The sequence below is a fragment of the Microtus oregoni genome, unplaced genomic scaffold, assembly GCF_018167655.1.
Source record: "Microtus oregoni isolate MIOR12 unplaced genomic scaffold, Mior012 000013F_ref0000133, whole genome shotgun sequence".
In the NCBI taxonomy this organism is placed as follows: domain Eukaryota; kingdom Metazoa; phylum Chordata; class Mammalia; order Rodentia; family Cricetidae; genus Microtus; species Microtus oregoni.
This window is the reverse complement of record NW_024543072.1, coordinates 4,432,469-4,460,049: the sequence shown is the minus strand read 5'-3', so window position 1 is coordinate 4,460,049 and position 27,581 is coordinate 4,432,469. Positions and strand designations below refer to the sequence as shown.

The 27,581-nt window shown below is 45.6% G+C and overlaps 1 protein-coding gene across 2 annotated transcripts in view; it reads right to left on the bottom strand.

The window, feature by feature from the left end:
* The window catches only part of Cacna2d3 (calcium voltage-gated channel auxiliary subunit alpha2delta 3), an 835,389-nt gene that overhangs the window by 214,998 nt on the left and 592,810 nt on the right, over nt 1–27,581 (bottom strand). Inside the window, exon 14 of one of the 2 annotated variants that reach the window (XM_041662952.1) lies at nt 17,593–17,610. The exons of the other annotated variant lie outside the window; for it this stretch is intronic. Coding sequence (XP_041518886.1) covers nt 17,593–17,610 — 18 coding nt within the window. The remainder of the gene's footprint in view (nt 1–17,592; nt 17,611–27,581) is intronic. 2 annotated transcript variants of the gene reach the window in all.

Sequence of the window (27,581 nt, the reverse complement as noted above, 5' to 3'; positions counted from 1 at the left end):
GGCCTTCCAATAAGCCAGAATGTAGTGTCAGCTTCACCCAGGGAAAAAAAAAAATCCTTATGCTATTGCATTTGTACTAAAACCAGTCATTTGTAACCAGCCTCAGGTAAACAAAAGAAATCCAGTAAGTCCAGGCAGGCCAGGATTCGCGTGTGGGACTATACTCTTGTGTACTCTTCTGCTAAGGGTTGTGGCCAGAGTTCCAACATGCAGGCTTCCTGTGGAACCCAGATCCTCTTATGGCCATGTGTACAATATTACGACCCTCACCTGCCCTCCGTCAGCCCTATCTCCCCAGTTCGGCCTCTGTGCCTCCGCAGCATAGCATGGAGGAGAAAATCAATCGGAAGGTTTGTTTGCACCGCACGTACTTTATAACCAAAAGCCAATCTCTGCGCCTGTCACAGGAAACAGCAGCCGGGGGCAAGAGGTTTTCATCCAGACCTCCAAGCAGAAATTATGCAGCCAATCATGGTCAGAAGCGTCTGCCTCCGACTCACTAGGGGTTGCTGGCTTTTCTGCGGCCTCCAACCTGTAGCTGCTGCTGAGGCAACACCAGGGCCTAGGATTCATACTCAAGGCTTCCAAGAAAAACGCAGACACAGAATCAACATTCATTTTCCAAGGCATAGAAGTAGAAGATGGGGGTCATTATGGTCCATCTGGGCAAAATCCCATTAAGTCCAAGCAGGAATCCTGAAGTGAACTGCCGTTCGGTTACACTTGTCCAGGCTTTGAAGGCCCCTCAACTGCTTGCTTATGGTGTTCTCTTGTGTAATAAGTGTATATTATTCCATATCCTTCATTTCCTATGCTACATAATGGGGACCGTTCTGGTATCAAAGGAAATGATGGCGAGTAATGCCAAACATCTGGTTTATAAAACACAAACTTGCTCAACAGATTGACTGCTTCCTGTCAGCTCCCGACTTAGCCATGCGTGTATCTCTAGGAGTAACGCGCTCAGATTCATGTGTGAGGTCTGTGCCGCTGTGCCAGGCCTCTAGTCCTGGTGCTTTGTGAGCTTCCGTGGGGAGCACGGGGCAGGAATGTGGTCCGTCCCTAGGGTGTGGCCCCAATAGCATAAGACAACCAGATCCCCAGCTGACTGCTGGCCTTCTCACCACCAGTCACTGTTTTCCTTCAGAACTTCTTTAGGCCTCGGCTGTATGCCAAGTTCTCTGTCGTGTGCTAGGAAGAGAACTAGGGACAAGACTGGAGTGTCTCCCCTCCAGCAACCCCGGTGCACTTAGGCCGACAGAAAAACTAATGAGGCAGAGGGAGGAGGTCTAGGAGGGGCTGGCATGCTGGGTCTCCCACAGTGAGAAAAAGAGGCCAGTCATCTTCTTCTGCTCTAGCCTGGGTTTGAGTGGGCAGCTTCTATTTATTGGAATATTCAGAACGCCTCCTGAAAGCCGGCTTAACAAGCAGAAAGGAGTCAGTCCCCTGCCTCACTCCAATTCTTCCGTAGTAAATTATTGATAAGTGAAACAGTACCAGGGAAGAAGTTTGGAACCTTCTGGACACTTTCCTTCTTTCCCACAGACCTCACTGCTTCTCCTTCCTTAGATAAATCCTTTTGCCCTCCAGCCCCAAGGTTTCCTGGCAGCTGATGCCTCCCACCCTGCTCCTATGGCTAGGTAGGCAATCAGACAGTTTCTTGTGTGTACGCATATGCCCTGTAAGCCATGAGGTTAGCTTATAATTAGGCACAAGATTTGATCTGGATTCTCTGGGATATCTCAATCTGGGGCAAAGATGATCTTTCTGGTGGGTGGTTATAAGAACCCAACTTTGGCACTCATGTCCCCTCTTCCTAGATAGAAAATTAGACCAAAAAAAAAAAAAAACCACCCAGAGAGAAGGAAAGGAACATGGAAGAGAGGAAGGACAGGAGGGAGAGAGAGAGGAGAGGAGAGAAGAGGAGGGGGAGTGGGAGGCAGGGAGGGAATGCTCAAGGGATTAAGTGAGAAGGGACAAGGAAGGACACTGCTCTAGATGGCTTTGTCCCTGGCGACTGCTCTACAATGGGATGTTGTCATTAGGATTTTATGAAAACAGCTTCACGATGAACAAGAGCTTGGCTGTTTTGAGATCTCCAGTAAGAAGAAGCAATCTCTGGAGTCTCCTCTGGCCAAGAAGCACAGGGAGGCAAGAATCTGCAGGGGAAGAGGCAGGCCTGGAGTGGGTGTCGGTGAGTGTGGTGGCCCAAGGGGACTTAGAACAGTGGTGGCTACTGAGCAGTGGCTGCTTTGGAAGGACATCTGTCTGCCTTGCCCTTTGCCCATCTCCATTCAGAAGGAACTGATGAGGCCAGTGGCAGGATACTGTTTCTCCTGCAGCTGGATGCCCTGAGGATGGTGCCAAGCCCCAGGGAGGAGGTGAGCTGGGCACTCAAGTGAGTTAAGGGCAGGATGCTTGGCAGCACATTCGAGGACGGCCAGGTGGGTGCAGCAGAGTCTCCTGGCAGATCTGCTCAGCCCTGGAGGCTGAGACTGAACGGGGAGGTTGTGCACAATGGCGAACTCTGCAGGGAAGACTGGCTCTCTGCCAAGGGAGAGGCTAATTCACTTACTCTCTACCAATATAGTATTTCTTCCATATTTCACTCCTCCGTTCCTCTGCTTCGCTTTCTGAAGTTGATCAGCACACTGACTATATTAAAGGAGTGTATGGTATAAATTCATAATACTACCATACGTAGATATTTTACACACAAGGATAATGCTTAAGAACAAAGCCACTTTTCTGCTGTTTCAGCATCCACAATTAATACCACTCAGCACTCTGTAAAAGGACACTGTTGCCATCTAGCGGTAGTCTATGTGAATTGCAGGCACACTGACCAGGGAGATTAAAAAGCCATTTGCAAAGTAGGAGCTTTTCCAGTAAAAACACATTTCAAAGGCAGCCGCTGTTATTTAATACCTACCTAGATGAAGCACAAGCTGCGTTAACTATTAGTTCTGTCAAAGACTTCTGCCTTGACAGGAAGGGAATAGTACTTAGAGGTAGAAAAACACAGCTGTGTGCATCTCTGAATACCAAGTGAGGCATTTTGAATGGGAAATAACTGCCTATTTATTGGTGTGGAGGTGGGGAATGCAACCAGGGATCTCAGAAAAAGTCAAGTCCCTTAGACTCACTTTCTCAAGTGCAGCTTTAACGGGGCGGGGGAGCCATCTTTTTCCCATTCTTTCTGTAGGCCCAGGAAGTCTTTGAGTGCATGGGAGTTCCTGGAGGCCACGTTCTGGGTGGTGCATAATGATGGGACTTGTGAACGGGGCCCAAACACGTGTCACCCAAAGTCTCCATTTTACCCTACAAGGAAAGTTCCCGAGAGTCGCTAAAACGGTTCCTGGACAAGTCACAGCACTGGAAGAACAGAGAAACAGGCTCAGCAAAGGTGGACAGAAGCAGGTGGGGCAGCTGACACTTCATGGTGAAACATCTGGACCTCTCCATCTCTATCCTTAAACAAGCGCTCTGTATGTCTGTCGCCTGCCGCTGCCACCAAATATGCTCTACTACCTTCTGTTAGCACAACATGTTGGCACAACTTTCTTTTCTATCAATCTGGGATCTGGGAGAGGAATCGAGCAGAGACACACTAGTTTCGTAGGATGTGTTTAGTGCAGAAATGACCCTGGTGAGGACGGGGACAGCCTTCATTTGGCCAAGGCTTTCAAAGTCCTTTCAGGGAGACAAAGGAGACAGGGTCAGATAACTTGTTTGTCTGATGCCAACACTGGCTCAGGCTGTAGGCTTTAGTCTCATAACCTTTCATTTCCTCTTTCTGATTGTTTAATAGTGGTCAGCTTTGATACGCTTTCTGTGAATGTGAGTACCTAAATATTGATTAATTAACATTCTAATTAGGATCTAAAAAGCCCCTTGGAAATGGAAAAGGGAAGGAATGGCTGGTCTAACTAGTAGATCACAAAGACTCTCTTCCCCATGGTGGAGGAGGGTAATGAATAGATACACACATATTCTGATTACATTGAGGCATTTAGAGTGGTATGGCAGTAAACTCTAAATATATATTTATAGGTAACTAAAAATATTTTTTTCTGGGCATTTTTGTTCTAATTCTAGAACCCAAGTCCTTTCAAAGCTCTTTCAAAGCCTAAATGACCATCTCACAGAGAATCTAGAAAAATCCAGACATTCAGAAAATCAACCAGCAAAAACATACATGTAGTAGGAAACTATGTATCTAAATTATGAAACACGCACAGCAGTGATGCCTGTATGTTGTGCAGATACAGACACTCATAAAAGAACATTTGCATAGATAAGGAGAACACAAATGTCAGCAGAAATCAGAGATTACAATCCAAGTAGTATCTGCAGAAATCTATCTAACGAAGGAGGTTTTTGCAAAGGTGCAGATGTAATACATGGTTCCCCGGAGGATCAGCACAGGTTCAGGGAGCAGGTGCTGGGAATAAGGGGGGCACTCCTGCACCAGAAAGAGAGGTTCATGGGGCAGCTGTGAAAACTGAGGCTCAAGGGCTGTGCTCTGAGGGCTACGACGAAGAGCCAGGATGCCCCACAAGAAGATATTCACCGCAGAGCTGCCAATGAGAGCCATAGTGTTCCACAGGAGAACGGTCAACCGTGGCCCACCCTTCAATTTTGATGCCATTTCATACCATCAAAAACGGCTCTTCAAATAAAACAAATAAAACTCCTAAGTGGATATTGTAACAATTTCTAATCTCTAATCTGAATGGTGAGTATGCATATTTATTTATTTCCTTTCTGTGTGACTGAAAGTTTGAACAGCAAAGAGGCTTTCCCTAAAGCCTCCTGAAGAGAGAACACTGCATAAGTAAACCACTTAGCAACATATACCTGCGGTGAAGATTAACGCTGCCAAACTAAAAATGCATTATTTAAAACAATTTTAAGTCCTAAGTCCTGCGTTTAAATCCCTTTCTATACAAAGATAAAAATAATCTGTTATAGCAACCTTGGAAACACACTGATACTGAAAATGCCACCAGAACACAGTTTTCATAGGCTAGGTTAAACACACTGTGGTCTTCATGAGTATTTACAGCGAGAAGCGAAGAGAGGCAAATCTTTCCTTTCTTGAGAAAGAGCTGATTCCGTGCAGGCAACACAAAGCATCCATTTATGACGCCCTCCGGAAGAGCACTTTCTTTTTAAAAATCTAGGCAGATTATGAACACCCAACACTGTTTAGATTCTGGCTGTACAGGGCATTTTCCAACGTTGTTGCAAGATGCCTGAATCCTAAATAACACAAGGCTCTTGCAAAATGAAAGTGGAAGAATACGAAGTAAATACGAAATAAATAAACTTTAAGCAAAGTTTCCTCTTACTCTGCCCTCGATTGTCTTGGTAAATTATAGTCTTTCAACCCATAAGAGTGATACTTAAATGTTAATTTCCTTTTGTCTAAGACAGTTGCTGGTTTATTTCTTTGAAATGAGTCACTGTTGCTTGCACAGGAGATGCTGAATCGCGATGAGCCTTTGCTTTAGACAACATTGTCTGAATACAAAAGGAAGCTCAGGACTCTCTTTGAACTTGAGCTGCATCATGTATAAACTGGATGGCTGAAGTTGTTTGTTTTCTTTCTCTTTTTAACAACCTAAAGACAACTTTGTGAATGATAATGCTGAATGAGAGTTGGAACAGCTTTAAGAAAAATCTAGAATCACTCTGGTAAGAAAATAGCTATTATTTAGGAAAATGTCGATGCTGTTTCTCTTTTCCAGTGATTCTAAGATAAAAGCCATTAAGCAAAGAATATAGTTTATAAGCAAACATTTCAATAGCATCAGCATGCTGTCTTTGACCAGGAACACATCTATAAATAAATCCATGGTCAAGAGAACACTACTGATTAGCATCTGATTAACATATCTGAAAGCTGTCTTGGAGGCTGCTTTGTTTGTTAATTAGGAGTGACCTGCTTATTTCCAGAGTGCCCAGGAATGACAATAGGAATGACCACGGAGCCTTGGATTTGGGCCAATGCTCATGGTGAGCCTGACACACAACCGACCCCCTGTTGTGGCCAAACATTCATAATTTCACAAACGTGGTTAAGACACCTCCCAAAGAGATGCCTGAAAACACAGCCAACAGTTGGAGCTGTGGGGCCCTGGGACAAAACCTTCCCCTTGTTTAAAGACCCCCTGAAACGTGGCTTCCTCCATAAAACCCTCCCTAACTAAGTGGAAATGGGAACCAGATGTCCTTAACTCCACTACAAAGATAATCATATTTACTCTACAACCAAAGATACCATCTAGGCCCAAATCTGTGCAAACTGTTAATACAGCTAAGTCTCTGAACATGATGGCTGGAAGAGACACAGAAATTGTGTAGCGCCGGTGAACTCAGAGCAGAAGGAAAAGAGCCTACTTTTCCTCTAAGCTTTCAGCAGAGACACAAAAGTGCTCAGCAAATGGTCCTTGAGGGAATCTGTCCCAACATCATCCTTTTTTGTTTACTTTGTACAGGAGGCTCAGAGAGGAAAGCAGCCATGCAGAGGTAGTAGCAGAACTCGGACAAGATGCTGGCCTCCTTTGCTACATGCCTGTGTGTATTGTGTCTCCGTCAGTGTGGTTAGCCTGACAGTACAGGACTCTCTGAGGAGCTGGGACCTACGAAGTCACTGCTTCTGGAAGCCAACACTGCATGCTGCCCACCCAGCCCATGCCACGGTAATAAGGAAAATGACTTCACTTCTAAAACCAACTGAGTTGAAAACTGTGACTTCAAACAAACAGACCCAAATCAACATCCAAACTGGGTTTCAGTCTTTTGAATCAGCGTGTTTGTTATTCCTCCATCCCTCAACCCCTGCTTCCCCCTCCCCATTCCCATCAATCCACCCCATATCTAGGCATGCCCACAGCCATGCTTTATATCCATGGGGTCCTAGATCTACCCCTCACATGGACCTTGAACACTGTCTGCACCCATTCAGCATATGAAAAATCAAATCTAAAATAACCAGAAGGCAGCAGAGCGGAGGGTAAAGACACAGACTTAGTTTCTGGAGATCAAGTACAAATCATTCCGCCCCCAGAATCCTTTTGTTAGGGGTGTGTAAAATGTCATGTTTTGCCTTCAGGAGCTTAAAACACAACAAAAGAGACAACTCATAAATCATTCTTAAAACGGAAAGAGCCCTTAAGAGTTCTTGAAGTATAAAGCAGAATTACCAACAAGGCACCTAGCGTAGGGCGTAGTACCCCTGCCATATGCAGCTAATCCCATGAGGATCATCCCAGGTTATGGAGAGATGCTTGCGGGTCCCTTCCAAACTCACTTATTGCTCCAGTGAGTTTGAACTTGGTCTCTCCATTTGAGTCACATAAGAAAAAAAAAAAAAGAATTGTTTTCCTTTGTCTCATAACAGAGCATGAGGGGTCTCAGAACTAACCATGGCTCAGGAAATAACTGGTGTGGTTAAGGAGAACTTATGCCTATTAAAGGAGGTTGGGGTGATAGGCAATACGGAGACGATTGCTATGGAGGCAGGGAGCTGGGAAGAAAAGAGAACTGTTTCAGTGATACCCAGCCTCCAAATCACCAAATGCATTCCAGGCCTGGGCAGATAGGGGTGGGTGCAATCCAAGCAAAAAGCCCACGAGTCAGCAAGTGGTTCAAGTCTTTGAGTCATTTCTGGAAACAGAAAATCCATAGCATGGCGTTAATCTTCGCCTGACATTATTCTACCTCATGAAACTTGGTTGAGCTGTCTCCAAATCCTCCAAGTTAATTGGGATGGGATAAACATCTAGCCTTTGTTTTTGAACGTCACAGCAGGGCTTTAAAGAGTTGCACAAGTGCCCCAGTTCTCCCCCCACTCCCCCTCGGGGTCATTTCAGTCGAATCCCTTGGCTCGGTGTCTGCAGATCACCCATAGCCACTTTTGTTTCTCATGGGGGACAAGGCTACATAGATCCCCTCCCTAGGGGCCTGAGAAATGAATAAAATGACCAGGAAAATGATTGGGCAGCTGAACTCTGAGCAGACTTGATTGACAGGTGGACTTTCAGTTTGTAATAAAACATGATGAATCATGTCAATGAAAACTGGATTTATTTTATGTAAAAATTATGCCAAAAGAAGTGGGTAGGCTATGCCAATGGTAAGTAGTTGGTGCTTTCTCCACAGTGACTGTGGTGTTAATAGGTTTATATGTCATGTAAGAAATATCCTCCTAGCCAGGTGGTGGTAGCACACACCTGTAATCCCAACACTTGGGAGGCAGAGGCAGGCAGATCTCTGTGAGTTTCGGGCCAGCCTGGTCTACAGAGCTAGTGTCAGGCCAGGCTCCAATGCTATACAGAGAAGCACAGAGAAACCCTGTCTCGAAAAACCAAAAAAAAAAAAAAAAAGAAAAAAAAAAGAAACATTGTTTCAAAAAACAAAACAAGAAGAAGAAGAAGAAGAACAACAACAACAACAACAACACCTATCCTCCTGTAAGGACTAGTGAAGGTAGGTTAATAATAGATCATATTTGAAAGTTTATATCAAATCAACCATTGAATGGTATTCATCTTGATTTACCTCCATATGAGAATGGTTTTGTATATTCTCTCTCTGATGCAGCAAAGAAACATACTCCTTACTCAAGTCCATGTGTTTTCAAGGTTTAGTTGTTTCATTAAGGCACTCCATGTAGCGATCCTCTAACTGGAACATCTTCCATGACCTGATCCAACCAAAAAGCTGAGATTCCTAAACCACTTTTCCAGCCAATGCAACTGGGATATTATGTGATTCTGAGTCTACCAGTACATAGAAGGGGCTTCAAAATGTAATCCAGTTATCTGAGTTCAAATTTCACTTGAGACAACAGAAACAACTCTCAGAATTGCATCTGGGAGCATGGAAACCAGAATCCTAGTCATCTGGAGATGTCCCATCAAGCTTGCCCTATTGGTTGGTGATAGCACGACATTGCCACCATGTCCCAAGTCACAAAGTTTTTCTCCCCACTCTGCTTTCCTTTCTCTACAGAAGAAAGGGGTGGTCGCATTTCTGCACGGATGTAAGCACAAGTCAAGTGAAACAGCTTTGCAGAATGGCATTGTGCCTACTCAGATGCTCTTTGACTTTCAGAGAAAAAGGCAGTTTGTCTTGCTGAATAGAAGCGGCTCAGGGTGCTTTTCTCTTCACCTCTAGGGGGTCATAGTTCATCATGAGCTTGATGCAAGTAAAACATTAAACATTCACACTTCTTAAATAAATGGGAATTCTTGAAACTAGACTTTGACTTCTTTAGATACTTCCAAAACTTTCCAAAACCAAGCTGGGGATCAAAACGTCTTGAGATATTACAGATTTTGAGATTAATTCTTGGTTTTTCGGGTGCATACTTACCAAGTTCTAGTGCTTATCTTCAAAAACATCACCAAGTTACAGTGAACAAGGTAGGTTATCGGCAGTGCTACAAGTCCTGCAGAGGTCAACTATCGGCTTAACATCTAATGGAGCCCTTGGAGAGCTGGGCCCTGGGCAAGGGCTATGCATACACTGCAGAAAGCCCTATAGAGGGTTATTACCTCATCCTATCCTAGTCTTACAATGAGAAAGATAGTGCAGCCTGGACCCAAGGAAAGATGTCTCAGGCCTTAACTGCACCTCCCTCAGACTGGGAACTTGACTCTTGAAGCACAAGGCAGGGTGTCCACTCTGCAGCAAGAGGGCACTTGTCTCATGGGGAGAGCAGAAGGAAGAATTACAATATCAGTTTGTTTTCCAAGCAAGCTCAACTTTATTTCCACACCTCTCAGCCAAGTAGCTCTTCTCCAAACAAAAGAAGTATAAACCAGGTGTGTGGGAAACAGAAGGGGGAAGGGGAAGCGACCTGCGGAGTGTAATCACACCCCTGTCATTGTGAAGCATCCTAGGCCCAGCTTAGTCTTCCTCTAAGCATCCCCTGGGGACCAGGCCTTAGACTGACTGTCTTCATAAAGACTCTTTCCAGCCAGAGGTAAAGATTACTAACAAACACAGCTACAGCTAGAATAGTCCCATAGGAGACAACCAGACAACCACTGTTCATACCCCTTCAGAGTTTAGCTATCTCTACCATGAAACAGTGTATCTTCAGCTTGGGATTCCCATTGTCCTCCCCCCCCCCCTTTTTTAAGAAAGCTAAACTCAACAAATATTATGCTAAACTTTGTCAGTCTTATTATAACATATTATGAGCAATGCAGGGGATGGCGAGCTACCTTGCTGGGTAAAAGAACTTGTTCTGCAGGCATGAAGATGTGAGTTCAAATCTCCAGCACATGCATGTACCCGTAATCCCTGTGTTTGGTGGGCAGAGACAGGAGAATTTGGGAGTCAATCAGTCCAGGTTGATTAGCGACTCTGTCTCAAGAGAGTAGGCAGTTAGGGCAAAAAGACCACCAGCATCTGCCTCTGGCTTCTGCATGTTCTACATATCCTCTCTCTGTCTCTGTCTCTCTATTTCTCTCCCTGTCTCTGTTTTTCTGTCTCATTATATATGTGTATAAATATATATATATATAATCTATCTAACTATCTATCTATCATTGATCTATCTATCATCTATCTATCAACTATCTATCATCTACCTACCTACCTGTCTGTCTGTCCGTCTATCTTTCTATTTAACTGTCATCTACCTATCTATCTCTCTATCAACTATCTACCATCTATCTATCTATCTATCTATCTTCTATTTATCATCTATTTATCTATCATCTATCAATCAGTCTATCTATCTATCTGTCTGTCTATCTACCTCCCACACATACACACACACATCACATACCCACACCAAAAAGTAAGACAGCTAGTGTATTAGTATGAATATAATTAGTACGCCATGAAAATAGTGTTTATTGTATAAGATTAAAAGCATACAAATATATTACTGGTAAAACAAATAAATCCTTATTTTTCTGCCACCAGGAAATAGCCACTATTGACCTTTTAACCTAATTTTCAATGTTCTTACTATACCATCTTTGGGAAGTTTAATGACTTTGTAGCTATTTTCCTATTTTTTAAAAATGTTTTGGCTCTTCTTTTCCTTATTATAAATAAAATTACAAGTCATGGGCAAGTTTAAGTTGGAATCTGAAAAAATAGATTATTAGATCACCACAAGCAAGTATAAAATATTTTGACCCACATTGACAGACAATATTTGAATGTACAATGCTAAAATGCCGTTTAATGCTTATCTTTATTAAAACCCTGCGTTTTCTATTTTGATTCTAAAGTAGTGCATAAACACCCCAGAGGCTCAAATAAATATGAAAATGGGATAAAGTCACAAGTAGACACATGATATAAGGTGTCTAACATGGACAAATAATTTACTTTCAATAAGAAATACAAGTAGCAGCTCGGTGTGGAAGCATAGGAACATAATTCTGGCTAGGCCATGATCAAGGCCAACCTGAACTAGAGATAAGACCCTGTCTCAAAAGAAAAGATGTTTAAAAGAGGCCTGAGACTGTAGTTGAGCTCCGTGGTAAGAGGCTTGCCCAACTTCTCTAGGACCTTGGGTGGGGGTTGGGGAGAAGATATGGCTGCTCCGGGTTTTTGTGGGATTTAATTTTGTTTCTGGTTTTGATCTTGTTTGTTGGGGTTTTGGACGAGCTCTCCAGGTTGGGAAGCCTAGAACTTGCAGCCACCCTTCTGTCTCAGCTCCTGGGTGTTCCGACTGTAGCAATAAACGGCTGCCCCTGGTAGGAAACAACGTCCTTCGACTCTGAGTGTTGTGCGCTAGTAATCTGCTGTAACACAGACCAGGACATGGCCACAGGGAAGATGTCATCCAGACGCACTGCACTGTGAGGTTTGGGAAGCTCTCTTCCTCTTTGGTGGCCGTGCTGCCTGCATGCGCTATTTGGACACACACACAGAGAATGATGACAGGGAACAAAATATCAGTGACTATCATGGTTGAATAGCACACTGTCATTCATATTTCTGTGGTGTCCATCACAGTGGCCACAGGACAAGCTGACTGTGTCTGCTCTATTTCTACTTTGCTGGTCTTACTTACAAGCCAGGTTCCATGACTTAGACTAGGCCATTGGGCTATGTTAGCCTAAGCTATGTCCCTTTAAAATAGTAAATGATTTGGAAAGGAACAGGGTCATCAAAATCAATAATCTTTCACATAAAAGGAAAGCAGAGGAAGAAGGCAGAAACAAAGGTAAGTAGTTACTGTATCACCACTGTGCCCATTACTACATTTGCAAGGCTTGCAAGCAGCTGCAATGGGCATGGAATTCACCAGACCTGCACGCAGTTCTACCAAAGAGCAACTTTGTGAACTTTCTATTTTCTATATTCTATAGCAATTAATTCAGCAGTTCAATGTACAGACTGTAAAAGTGGTGCAGAAGAGAAGCAATGTCCTTCAATCACCGAAAGCCAATTACACCGAGGTAGGAGGCTGGCCATATTCTTACCTCCCCCCAAGTTTGTACCTAAAGAACAAGATGAATAGAGGAATAAAGAAGAGGGAGGAAGAGAATAGGGAAGGGAAGGGAAAAGAAGGGAAGGGAAGGAAAGTGAAGAAAGAAAGGAGGGAGAGAGGGAAGGAGGAAGATAAACAGGCTTACTTTAGATAATTGAACACTGCCATGTATCCCCCTGAAACATTGTAAGAAAACCTTCAGATAAATGAGTACTTCCATTTATCCCCCACCCCCAAATATATGTACACAGAAGGAAGTGCAAACGGATTCAGGGTTCCGTTTACCTCAGGGTGTGGGGAGATTAATGAAACAGTTTATTCAGAGAGAAAGACCCAAACTGGACCTCCGTTTTAGAAGTTAATTTATGTGGTCCCTCATACAAGTTAAGCAGCACAGAATATCACAGCAGGCACAGAACAACAGATCCTGAACCCTGCTGTGTTTGTTCAAGAAGGCAAGTTAAGCTATTCCTAACAGGGAACAAAACCCATGGCCAGGCCATTAAAGTGGGATCATTTTGCCATACTGTGAAGTCCTGAATGCATCAATTGCTGTTCCAAACAGGATTAGAGATGTGATGTGCTTTCACTATGGTTGGGAGAAAAATGTGTATGCCTTCCCCGACTTCTCAGGCTGATATTAACTAAAACATTGCCAGGCAAGACAGAGTACCCAGGAAACCGCCAAGAAATAGTTTGGGGCAAATTCCAAGGCTGTATAAATGAAGGGTCACAGGTATTAGTGTCTGGACAAGGTAACCCACACAAATGTCCAAGTTTAGGTCCATCTGACTAGATGCTCAAGGTCACACACATTCATTTAACTGTGAGTGAGCATGTCTGTGCAGAGCCTGCAGCCAGAACCCGGTGGAATCAAAGGGCAATCAGTTCAACAGCCTGAACGGGCACTTAGAAACAGCTTTGGCTTTTTTTTTAAGTGATTGTTATAAAATGCAAGCTCTCATCTATCTTTTCCAGAAGAAGCAACTGTGTAAAAGGAAACGAAAGTTCTCAAAGGCAAACCTTGCGTGTGTGGAGCTCCTTCCCCATAGTTCCACTGGGAAAACAGGTTCACCTTTGACCAGTGAGAAAAGACCCACGGGACAGACAGTATGAGATGCACATAGCTCCAAAAATCCAGAAGTTACATATTTGGTAGAAATGGTCAACATTCTTTGGGCTTACCAACAGCTGTTGTCACTCCAAAGCTATATCAAGAATTGAAATTTATAAAGCCAAAAATTAGCTCGGGGATGCTTAACAGTTACAGGCAAAAAAAAAAATTAATTTCCAATTCCTGTTTAGAAAAACTGCCATGATAGTCTAGAAGAGGCATATTGGAACACCCTCAGTTTTTTTTTTTTTTTTTTTTTTTTTTTTGGTTTTTCGAGACAGGGTTTCTCTGTGGCTTTGGAGCCTGTCCTGGAACTAGTTCTTGTAGACCAGGCTGGTCTCGAACTCACAGAGATCCGCCTGCCTCTGCCTCCCGAGTGCTGGGATTAAAGGCGTGCGCCACCATCGCCCGGCTGCACCCTCAGTTTTGAAACCATAACTTAGGAGCTACCATCATTAATGCCTGCTACATCAAACACAAGAAGGACACTCGTGTGGGACATATTTAGTTGTAGACAAGTCAAGAGATTAAAAGAGGCATGTTAACAGAGAAGTCACTATGTATAGAGAAAACAGTTGTAGAAGGTACCAAGGCATCTTCTAACCGAAACAGTAAAACGTCGATGCCTTAAGGTCCAACCAACGCCTGTGCTCATGACCTCATCAGACAAGAGGGCAAAGACACAGTGGCTGGCCTGCTGCCCTTCACCCACAGCATAACATACTGCTGTGTTTGCGAAAATCTCTTTTTAACCATGTCTGCAGTGGCAAGACCAATGGGTAATGTTGACAGTACTTGAAAGACATCTTTCAAAAAAAGAAAAAAATGACCCCTGCAGACACCTTATTTGTTACTGGTGGAGCCCAGGCACGCAGAATGGCTAAGGAGGGGCTGGGAGTGCTGCAGGCCTGCTGGGCTCTTCTGTCTGTTCTGCCTGTCCATTAGGTTTGTGTTGGGACCACAACAACATGCAGGGTCCCAGATCATCACTTTGCACATAAATGCTCTCTTGATCAGCTCTGGTTTGTCAGCGATGACACGGAATACTTGCTGGAACTCTGACGTGCCTTAAGTGTCTTGCATAGGCTATCCCCACGCCAGAGAGAGATAGAGAAATCACGCGTGTAGCCAAACTGGAGAAGCAGTCTGATATTCTCATTAGGTAGTGATGAGCCCTAGGAGCCTAGAGAGCTTTGGTAACTTGCCCACGGTCATAGATGGATGGAGCCTCTGAAGAAAACCAGTGCATCCTTCACCCATCCATCCGCAAGTCAGGACATCTGAAGGAAGCAGAGGCTTACAAGAACCTCTGTCTTCTAGCAAAGGTGTCACTGATGTAACTCTAGGGAAAGGGGGCGAAATGAATGGGAAGAGGAGGGGTAACACAAGCTTAGACAGAGAGAATGCCCCAGTTAATGGGATACTCCCCTCTAAACGCTGCAGCCCAGATCACTGAGGTTTATACACAAAGGGTTTCTCTGGAGCTGAGGTTTTTTCTTTTTCTTTTCTTTCTTTTTCTTTCTTCTTTCCTCCCCCCCTCCACAGAAACTGTCTCCAGGATTATGAAACCATTTGAAATAGACTTTAACTCTTCATGTGTTTGCTAAGGTATTTATTGCAAGAATGCCATCCATGCTAGGATCCAACTGCTGCACAGGCCATGGGCCCTTACAGCAACCTCCCATGTTACAGACACTCAGGCACCCTACTAAGACTCTCCTCTGCTGGTGAATACCAGCAAACTTCCCTAGGCCAAGGGCTCTTTCCTGGCGGAGTGAGTTTACACCAAAGAGATACTGATGGCCAGATTTCAAGCTCTCAAACCCCTTCCCTACCTTCTGCCCAGGAATCAGAGAGCCTGGCTGTAGGCTCCTGCTGTGATACCTCTCCCATGCCAGAAAGGTATAAGAAGAAACTTCCTTCTGCCACATGGACTTTGATCCTTCTCTCCAGAGACCCTTCCATGCTGTTCTGTCTCTGGTGCTGGGGCCTAAGCTCCCTTCAGAGCCCCCATCAAGCTGCTACCTCTTTGTTTGTTAGTGTTCATTAACTTTTCTAATCAACTCCTCACGTGACAAAGTCGCATCTCAGTATTCCCCCTTGAACCTCACCATAACAAACCTCTAAGTGCCTTCTCCTTTTTTGGCAGGGAAAAAAAGACAACACACTTGGACCAGGAGGCAGAACTCTTCCCTGCAAGCTAGAAGGGCTACAAAAATAGGCCTTTGGACTGCCTGCCATCTACTGGAGACAGGGGAAGAATTGAACAAGCAACTCAGGAAGCTTCCTTGACTCGGGTTCTATGAGCACAGAAGCAGGTCGCTCTAGGAGAGCTCATGATCAGAGTCAATAATGACACCAGGAGTAATGGAGGCAAGTATGCGCCATGGAGAATCACAGATCCCAGAACCTGGCAATGCTGCTCCCTTCCCTCTGTCTGCCTTGGTTTGTTTGGCCTTTTACAAGTCCAGCTCTTGAGGAATCGCCTACAAGAACGCTTTTGTATATGGACCAGTAGAAATGACTAAATGCCAGAGGTAAAATAGAACCATTTTCGATTTGTTAAGTCTCTTTCGAAATGAGATTTTTGTTTTTTCAAAATGTGGGCAATTAAGAAAGTATGTCCTGTCAATGACAACAAGCTCTCTAAACAGTCTGGATTTTGACCATATATTTACTCTGGGAACTGCTGCTATCCTGGATGACTTAAACATTTAATGAAGTGTGCAGTCCTTGTGTGATGGCACTGAAGTGTAATCAAACATTGCCACAAGCCAAGTCACACACTAGCATGCCTCGCCTTGTTTAAATATCTCAACTATATCTGCGCAATTGTCTGTGATTTCTAGACCTCCAGCCGTCCATATGGTCTGAACAGACAGTCTTTTCTATGACAGCGCATACTAGCTCCATGAGGAAGACCCAAAGTACCGGGCTCTGATGCGGAAGTCTCGAGATGTCGCCTCAGTTTCATACGGGCACCACACCTTAACTCTTGACACAAAACTAACCCACATCTGGTCTCCAGAAACTGCTGTGTCTTCTGGAAGGCTAGATTACATTTGTGAAATACATGAGAATAATGGAGCAGGCATGACGTGACATTTTTTTTTTCAAATACCATAACTGTCCTTAGGATACAACAGCATGCCAAGGGAACAAGACAAAGCCATCACTGAAACCACATGGAGTCTTTCTGGACAGAGGACAGTCTAGATGGTGGATGGAAATTATCTTGTATTCACAATGAAGGCCAGTGAAAGGGTCTAGCCATTGGCTTGGACTCTGATCTCATGATCTCTGGATATTATGGCCAGAGACAAGAAAAGGAACTACTTTTGAGTTTTTATTTATTATTTTTATGTTATGTATTTGGGTGTTTTGCCTACATCAATGTCTTGTGTGGCAAACGCATGCGGTGCCAGAGGAAGCCAGAAGAGGGCATCATATCTCCTAGAACTGGAGTTACCGACGGCTATTTGTCTCCATGTAGGTTCTGGGAATCAAAACTGGGTCCTCTGGAAGAGCAACTCGTACTTTTAACCTCTGAGAGATTTCTCCAGCCCAGGAACTAATTCTGTAATTTAATGAAACCCACTGATATTTCAGAGTACAGTCAGTGGTCCAGAATTTAAACTTGGTCACTAGGCTCACAAATGAACTGGCATCATCTCTCTCCTAGCGAGACTATTAGTGAAGCCCAGGATGCTGTCTTTGAACCCAACTTACTCTTGACCTACATTATTTGCTAATTTTTTTTTAAAGAAAATTCTTATGTATGCATTCCCTCTTTAAGCCCTGGCCATGAGAGGGTTCTTCAGCAGGACTAATGTGGGGGGTTGGGGGAGGAACACTGGCTGAGGCACTCTGATCCTGCCCAGCTGTGACTTGTGAAGTCATAGGAGGGGACCCTTTCACTGGCCATGAACAGAAATGCGCAGCACCACGGACATGCACGGCGGCGAGTTGTGGGAACGACTCGATGGGACAGAAAAGAGATTACCTTTTGAGCCTGAGGGAGCTGAAAACACCGGGAGAAAAGACAAACAGAAAGAAAACAAAGTGTTATATATGAAGGTAACTGTACAACATCATTGTGTTGCCATTGGCAACTGCAAAAACCAAAGCAAGGAGGAAAACGAAGGAAATAAAATCAATCTCAGGTTACATTCCAGGTGCGTGGCCTCGCACTGAGCGATGGGTGCACTGCCCGCTGTGGCACTGACAGACCGTGGGGGAGCTTTGCAGCATGCATGTTCTGCGCATGTCCACAACCAAAGCGGCGTGATGGCCTCCCGAGAAGCTGGGCTCCAAGAGCTTCTGTCCAAGATAGTCAAGGACACAGCGCCATGCCCAACTGCTTCTCCACACAGGCTACAGGCCCCACAGGCTGGGAGTTTTCACGGGGGGAAGGGCTTTGGGGAGGTAATGTAACAGCTCCAAGGAGTAGAAAACAAGTGGGTAGAGGTTAGGCATGCTGGGAAACTCTAAACTGCAGGATAACCCTGGTGCAGAGGATAACACATGAGAAGCTACTACAGGGATGTACCCAGCCCATAGCTCAATAGAACCAAACAGAGAACCCCTGCTATCCAAAGGGTTAGATTGTCAAATGAATTTTCTTTCTCAAGGCCATTTTCCTTGCTTTGCAGTATATTGACTATAACCTTTATTGGTGGTTACAAAAGCATAAAACAAATTTTTACATGTAAAATAAAATTTATGTGTGCAAAACAATGAAAAAATCGCCAGCCAACCCATAAAATAAGACACGACAGCTTTGCCAGTGGTTCAAGTGAAGAACTGAAGTTAATAGGTATGCAGAAAAAGATGAGCAAATGTCTGAGATGTATCTGTCTACTGTCCCATGGCAAAGCTCTGGCTTCGTGTCACTACACTGTGACTGCCGTTTCATGTGCGGGGCTTTGGAAAGGATGCTCCACACCTGGGATAGGACGACCATTATCCCTGTAACCAATCCTCCACCTAGGAATTACATCAAAAGGAAGACTCGAGCTTTCGTGGCGTAGACTAACAGTTTCTGAGTGTGAAATTGCCACCAGGCACTACAGTTAAGTCCTTTATCTACGTCATGTCATTAAATCTCAGTGAGCTAAGGCCAAGTACCTCCAATTTCCAGGCGAAAATAGAGTGCTGACTGGAAGGACCCCGTGGTTCATGAACTGGAGCTGCAGGCTGCACTCTTTCAACCCACAGTGAATAAAGACCCTTACGACTTTTGAATCGTACCATCTCTCTAGACTAAATCCAGATGTTGCAGAAGATGCAGTGAGGCCCACCAGCTAACGTCCCTACTTAGCGTTCTACCTTTCTGCTTCCTTACACCCTCGGAAGGAAGCTGTCCTCTGTGTGCCTTGAGATCAGGATTCCCATCAAAGTCTCCTGACTCCCAGGCCCTAGCTGCTCCATCTTTAGGTGGAGGCCAGACAAAGATAGAAAGGATAAAACCAAATGTTTGGATTTGAGACATATCTGCCCAGTGCAAATGAGAGCTTCGACGGAAAACACCTGAAGAAACCCTCGCTGCTCTGTTTTCAACTCTTGCCCCAAATTAGTGTCCTTGTTTAAGAAGAGAAGAGTAAACCCATGTGATTATGCTGGAAGCTCACAAGAGCCCAAGGAAAAAGGTATATCCAGAGGGCCTAGCCAGATGGCTCAGCAGATAAAGAGCCAGCTACCAAAACTGGTGACAAGTTAATCCCCAGGACCCACTTGGCAGAAGGCTAAAAACTACTTCCAGTCGTTGCCTTCTTACTTATAGACATGCGCCATGGCCCGCTTACCCATCCCTTATGCCCACACAAAATAAAATACGATCAAACATATCTTATGCAATGGGGAAGAAATCTGGGATACAAACAGGGCGAGGTGAAAAATCCTTGACATTTGTGTTTTGCCATGAAATGTAAAGGCCTGAGGGAAAATAACAAAGATCCTCATGCAGTGTCTCAGAGACTTCAGCGTTGTATGGTCACTGACAGGAGCTGCTCTTCCTTCCTTCAGGGAGTTTCATTTGGGTTAGATAGGAACCAAAACCCCAAAAGAGTCACCCACTTAAGTATATGAAAAGAAATGTTGGGAAGGAAAATGAGAGACTAGGCCTTTGTGGCGATATCCTCAGTTTAACACTTGCCTCAAACTCTGCCCGAAATGCGGAATTTCCTCAAGAAATACCTCATGAGAGCAAAGAGCAGCTTTCCCATTGCAGTGATGCATCGGCTAGCAGAAATTACAGCTTCTCATACCCTAAGCAGGTCGGCCCTCACGAAGGAGCTTTAGAATAGAACAGTACAGATTTAGATCAACTCATCTGTAGCCACAGATGCTCTGAGTGGGAGTGGGCGCTCTCACCCATCAGTCACCCTGTGTTCACGAGGAATGTGCCGAGCCCAGAACTGGGAGCCCTAGCAGGGGAACACGGGGTCTTCCTTAATTTTTGCTTGTTTGTTTGCTTGTTTTTCAGGACAGGGTTTCTCTGTAGCTTTGGAGCCTGTCCTGGAACTCACTCTGTAGACCAGGCTGGCCTCGAACTCACAGAGATCCATCTGCCTCTGCCTCCCGAGTGCTGGGATTAAAGGTGTGTGCCACCGCCACCTGGCACTACCTTAGTTTCTTAGTGGACATCCAAGGTCAATGATATTTGGTTACTGGGTTCATAGATGAAAGAAAACGGGAGTGGGCAGAAGATGGTTGGAGGATGGGCTCAATCTTGGCTGGCAAGTAGGTTTAACTGAAGAACAACTTTGATGGCCTAGTTAGCAGCTGTCTGCGCATGTGCCGTCTTCCTGCCTGCAGAGATGCATAAGACAAATCTGGAAGTATCTTTTTCTCACAGGGCCCTGGGGAGACTTGAATCTCTTTCCACACTTGGGAGGACTTCTTTCCACAAAGCCACCTTACTGAGCATAGCTTCCTGAGGGCCTGCATATTACCAGGGGACTTTCAGTGCAGAAAGGACACTGGAACACATAGAGACTCAGATTGTGCCTATCAGGAGAGAATGAAGGAGATGAAGATGATGAAGAGGATGTGACGTTCTCCGGGTCCAGGGGCTTGGCTTTGCCAGTTGAATCTCTTTTCCTCTTCACGTGGGTCAGATATTACTATCTGTTTCCATTCACAGATCGGGAATGATACAGTTTTTAGAATAACCAAGCACCTCCCCCAAATCACTGGTCTGGTGTCTACTCTGTTGCTCTGATAAAATGTCCTAACCAAAAGCAACTTAAAGGAGGGGGTGCTTATTTCACCTTACAGGTTAGAGCCCATCGCTGACAGAGCCAGGAAAAGAACCCAAGCAGAAACTCGAAGCAGAAGCTAAGGCAAACGTTCCCGGCCGATTCACTCAGGGTTCAGCTTAGTTAGTTCTCTCAGTCAGCCACGGACTGCCTGCCCGGGGAATGGCACCATCCACAGTGGACTTAACTCTCCTAAACCCCTCCAGACATTACCACAGGCCAATCTGATATGAGAAAGCCCTCAAACAAGACTCCCTTCTCAGATGACGGGAGGCTGTACCACGTTGATAACTGAGGTTAAGTAGGACTGTTACCCAGCCAAGATAGGGCTAACTTCAGAGCCCAGTCTCTCTGTCTCCCAGCCTTTGATACAACTGCCGGGCTCCCAGCAGTTTCGCATGAAGATTAAACAGAACGATCACAAACTCAATTGCTTGAAGACTTTGGGGTCCCATGCACCATGCCACGTGAACATCTGCCCTGTGAAGACATGGCCCCATCCCCTATGGAAGAGTCTAGGTGGAGTCCACCAGACTCTTTCACACATCCTTGTGTATTTGGTGCACTGGCAGTGGCGAGTCCATGCCTTCCACTGCCACAGACACGCACGTCCCTTCCACTGCCACAGACACGCACGTCCCTTCCACTGCCACAGACACGCATGTCCCTCTTCCCTCATCCTAGAACCCTTCCTTAGCCCCTACCTCCTGAGCCTGGTGAATACACAAGTCTCCAGGTGTTATGTGACATTTTCCTTCAGACTGAAGATTTCCTCCAGGAGGAAGGAGATAGGATCATGAGGCTTGGGAAATAAACAACTCAAAAGTCTTAGGAACTTCATAAAATTGACAAGATCCTCAAGTCTCCTCTCCAAAGTTATGGAAGTTGTACAGAGCTGCTGAGGGGAGCAGGCATTTCTCTGAACTGTCAAGCTGCATGGAGGTCAAACAGAGGACTCATGGGCACAGCTCTTAAGAGTCTCCACTCTGGCCAGGGCTGCCTCTGTGTTACCCGCGATCTTGTAAGTAACTCCACAAACTCATAAGTTCTCCAGGTTGGACTCTAGAGCAATGGTTACTTAGGTCTGCCGTTGGTTCCCTATCTGGGACATAAGCTTGTTCTCATTTCTCTTGGAAGTGACAAACTGCCAATCATGGATCCCTTTTTAACCTCTCGCACGCCACCCTTCCACCATTTAACACTCTAACGTTAGCCGCACTGCCAGTTGTTAATAACCACCATTCTGTCTTTCAATTTTAACAACAGCATCCCAATTTTCAGCCAGACTTTGTGACCCTAATATAGACCGCTGTGGTTACATGAATTCAGCTGTGGCTAATGAGGTCTCCTTAACGTGCCTTCTAAAAGACTTAATTGTGCCCTTAAAGCTGGCGCCTTTAAAAGGGCTCGTCCCCTCCTGTTCTCACAAAGGCAGATGTGATAGCCAGAGGCTTTCTCGAGGATGGGCACTTCTGATAGGATCCAGTGAAGAGCAATCGTGATCCGGTTATTATAGCTGTGGCATGCTAGCCGAGCACCTTGCTTCTGTTCACTAAGATCTCACATTATCTTATTAGACAATCTGTATTATAATTCCCTTCAAAGGACGAAACAAGATCACATAGACAAAGGGCAGCAAAGGCAGTCTGCTGGTCAGTGTTTTGTCACCTTGACACAAGCTAGAGTCATCCGGGAAGAGGAACCTCAGTTTAGACTATGCCTCCATCCAGATTGCTAGTTGGCAAGGCTATAGGGAATGTCCTTGATCATCGGTTGCTGTTGATAGAGTCGGCCCACAGAGGCAGCACACCTTATGACAGGGGGTCCTGAGTCGTGTAAGGAAGTAGGCTGACTATGCCGTGATGAGCAACCCAGTGAGTGGCACTCTTTCATGGCCTCAGCTTCACTTCCTCCTTCCAGCTTCCTGCTTTGAGCTGATGCCCTTGCCTCCCTAAATGATAGACGGTTACCTTAAAACACAAGCTCAAATAAACCCTTTCTCCCATGTTGCTTTTGACCATAGTGCTTAACACAATAACAAAACCCTAAGACAGGCAGATTCTGACAGATGGAGATGGGAACTGGGAGAAGCTGAACCAGGACGCCCTGGTGGGAGAGGAAGGCAGTGGTCTGTGAGCTAGGAAACAAGAGGCTACGGTGACCCTGTTTATAGGAGGACGTGGATGAGCCTCCCTGAGAACATGAGCGTGAGCGATCCAACCCCGCCCCTCATCTACCATAAGGCGGCATGGGCCTAGAAGAGATGCCCCTCACACCTCTATGCCTGAGGCAAGTAGGAGAGCTGACTCTGAGATCATAGAGGAGGAGAGCTGCTCCTGCCCCTCACTAGCTGCAGACCTTAGGAGAGCAGACCCCACACCTTGCCTGGGCCGACTTTGTTGGCAGAAGTGTGGGTAAGCCAGCCCTGATGTTGGGAGCATGGGGGAACTGTCCCCGTGACTCATCTGTCGTGTGGTAGCATGGGCAGGGCAAAGAGGTCTCCCCTTACCCCTTGCCACCTGGGGCAGACGAGGGAGCCAAGCGTCCCCCCTTACGTTACCACACATAAAAGTGGGCCTTGCTCCATACCTGAGCAGCACAGTGTATTTGACCCTGTTGGCAGAGGTGCCACCAGGCAGGCCCTAAGGGTATGAGAGTGGGATAGATAGCCACACACCCCTAGTCTGCAGTGTGGCCACTTGATTTTTCCCCCTTAATCAGCTGCAGCATTCGGGAAAGTGTGGGCCATGTACCTTGCCTGGGAAGCACAGCAGAGCTGATCCTATTGACAGGGCTACCAGTAAACTAAATGTGAGCATCGGAGATCTGGCCCTGTCCCTCATCTGCCATATGGAGGTGTGGATGGGGGAGAGATGCTCCCCCATCAGTGCCTGGGATGGTGAGGAAGCTGGCCCTGAGGTCCTAAGAGCAGGAGAGCGACCCCTGCCCCTCGCCTGGGCCTGGGCAACACAGTAGATCTGGCCCTAATGGTGTCCCTGTGGAAGAACCAACCCTGAGGACATGAAAGCAGAAAAACCTGCCAGCCCCTTGCTCATTGCTCCTAGCAGTGAGCTAGCAAGGGCAAAGCAGAAGAGCTCACCTGGTGGTGAGGACAAGGGAGAGCTGGAGGGCTGACCAACCCTGCTTTTCCCCGGGTCCAGAATGATGATAATGAGTTGGCCCCACCCAACATCCACCCCACCTATGAAGGGACAGGTCCTGAAGACCCAAAACTGCAGGATCCCCAAAATACGGGGCAACAACAGGATATCCCAGTGAGGGCCCAGCATCCACAGTGTAGCAGAAAGCAGAGGCCTCGAACCAGACCAATGACTCTGCTTTGCAATGGATGCTTGCAAGGAAAGATATATAGACAAAGGGGTTTACTGTATGACTCACACTACAGCTTCCATGACGAGACTTTCCCTTTTCTATTTTTTTCCCTTAAATTTTATTTTATTTTGCGGGAGGTTGAGAGGGCAGATACGTAGGGACAGGGAAATGAATGGTACTGAGGAACATAATGTAAAAGACACAAAGAATAAATAAAAGGAAAGTTTAAAAAGAAGATGGCATGGACATTAATATGAAAGGAAGGATGTTAGGAATGCTCCTGAAGCTTTTGGAATAGATACTTGTAAGTGGAGGTTTCTGTGTCTCATCCCATTCCATAGCTGATTCTAAGTAATCACTCAGACGCTTAATATTAATTACAAGCTGCTTGGCCTATAGTTCAGGCTTATTACTAACTAGCTCTTACATTCAAATTAACCCATTTCTATTAATCTATGTACTGCCACGTGGCCATGGCTTTTACTGGTCTGCTGGCATGTTGTTTCTTGGGCAGCTGGCTCATGTCCCTTCAACTCTGCCCTTCTTCTCCCTGTATTTAGTTTGGCCTTCTGTGTTCTGCTTTGCTATGGGCAAAAGCAGCTTCTTTATCAACCAGTGAGAGCAACTTATATTTACAATGTATAGAAAGGTTATCCCACAACAATTTCTTTTAAAAATGCATTATTGTTTCCTGGAAAGTTAGTGACTGTGGGTTAAGAAAACCATATTTGAGAGAAAATACCTCAAGTTTAGGGTTTTTTAATTTTCTTTTGAGACAAGGTTTCCCTATATAGTGCTAGCTGTCCTGGAACTCACTATTTAGATCAGGCTGACCTCAAACGCACAGAGATCCACCTGCCTCTGCCTCCTGAGTGCTGGACTTAAGGTGTGTGCCACCACCAGGTCCTGGAGCTTGGTTTTATCTGACATTGACATGAATTTAGGATCCCTTGGGCTTGTAGGAGGTGCAGGAGAGTAGGAAGCTGAATAGAAGATGCTCCAGTTCAGGGATGGCTTTAGCTCCTGAGAGACAAGTCTTGGCAGAGGAGTTCTGGACTTTGGAGACTGTCCACCTGCCGGAGGTCTGGGCACTGAAGCAGAATCTGAACGGAGGAGTAAGAGGTGAGACAGATAGATGCCCATAAAGGCCGAGTCCTGATGCTATGATAAATCAGCTGCTTGTGCATGAGACTTTCTGTCCTTAGGAGGTAGCCATGCTTCTCTCCCAGCGCTTCTCCTTTATTGCATCTCTACCTCCGAGTTTCACACCCTTGGGGGTGACTTCAGCGACATCCATCGCTCTAGCTCAATGAAGTTGCAGAGCTGAGTAGTCTCCTTTTTCAAAAGCAAAGCCTCAGTAAAGATCTATTGATCAAAACAACACATGTCACTAGGCAATATGTAAAGATGGAGCGGGAAGGAAAGCGTTGTCTCGCCAACTGTCTTTTAAAAAGCCTGGTCTACATATGCTGATTTCATTTGTGAAACTGGCCCACTGCCTAAGGTCTAATGAATGAGCGGTAACTCCCTGCCTGCTGCAAAGGTTCAGTGTGTTCGTTTCTCCCGTGTGGATGCTTGCATTTACAGTCATCCCGCCCTCTGCATCAAGCACATCCAAGGAAGGTCTGTGGATTGCTTTGGCCTTCTAACCAGCACCAAGGACGGGGAGCTCTGAATGGAGCTGAGATCTGGTACTGTTCATTCTGCCCACCTGCATCCAATTCTGCCACTAGCTGCCAACTCACCATTGCTGTTTATCTGACCTCCCCAAACACTGCCCACCTGCATCCAATTCTGCCACTAGCTGCCAGCTCACCATTGCTGCTTATCTGACCTCCCCAAACACTGCTCACCTGCATCCAATTCTGCCACTAGCTGCCAGCTCACCATTGCTGCTTATCTGACCTCCCCAAACACTGCCCACCTGCATCCAATTCTGCCACTAGCTGCCAGCTCACCATTGCTGCTTATCTGACCTCCCCAAACACTGCCCACCTGCATCCAATTCTGCCACTAGCTGCCAGCTCACCATTGCTGCTTATCTGACCTCCCCAAACACTGCTCACCTGCATCCAATTCTGCCACTAGCTGCCAGCTCACCATTGCTGCTTATCTGACCTCCCCAAACACTGCCCACCTGCATCCAATTCTGCCACTAGCTGCCAGCTCACCATTGCTGCTTATCTGACCTCCCCAAACACTGCCCACCTGCATCCAATTCTGCCACTAGCTGCCAGCTCACCATTGCTGCTTATCTGACAACCCCAAACACTGCCCACCTGCATCCAATTCTGCCACTAGCTGCCAGCTCACCATTGCTGCTTATCTGACCTCCCCAAACACTTGTCCTCTTAATTCTTTACTTTGCACCCAGAATGATCTAGAAGTATAAGCTTGATGCCTGTCTGCTTTGTCCAGGCTTTCATGGTTTTACACTGAATCGCCATGGGGCCCTTTTCCCTGACTGGCTGCTGCTCCCCCAACCCAGGGCAATTCTCCGAATCCCTCATCGAACCATACTCACCGTCACCATTCATAGCTAATCTGTGACAGCTCCCATTCTGAAGAGTGTCTCCATCCCTACCCAAGTTTCTTTCTATGCCACCAGCTTGAATCAAAATGTCAAGCACGCAGTGTATTCTTCAAGTCTCTCGTTCCTTCATCAACTTGGAGAATTTATTAGTTCTCCACATAAGAATTCAGTCCAGGACTATCCTATTCCTGAGTGTGGCTCTAAAGGGGTAGCCCTGTGCCTGGCTAAGAAGTTGTTATAGTCATTAAAGGGCAGAGACTGGAAAGGAAAGAGAAAATAGAAAACAGAACCCCCACCCCCCAAAAAAAAGAATAGATGAAGGAGGATGGTAAGGAATAAGGAAGACAGACAAGAGATCTCAGGAAAGAAGGAAGGGAGGGAGGGAGAAAGGAAGAAAAGAAGAAGGGAGGATAAATGGAAGAGGAGGGGGGAAAGGAGAAGAGGGAGAAGGGGAAGAGAAGAGAAAGAAAAAGAGGATGGTAGGAGAGAGGGAGGGAGGGGGGAAGAAGAGAAGGAGGAAGAGAGGAATAGAGCAAAGAGGGGAGACTGCCTTAGAATTTGATATACCAAGTTACCAAACAACTACCTCTACCACTTCCTGGCCATGAGGACCTGGGCAATAAAGTCACTTCTGCATTCAGATCTCTCATATGTAAGGGTATAGTAATGACACTATTTGTGGGCCTCACGTGGGACTCCATGGGATAATACCTATTCAGTCTCTACAAAGGCTAATAGCCCACAATAGTTGCTACCTTGATATTGTAGCATCCAAATATCTCAAGATGCTGACCTACAGTATGAGAGGTCACAACCATTGAGGCATTGTGTCAGATAAATTTACAGGTTTGGTATCCACGGCACCAG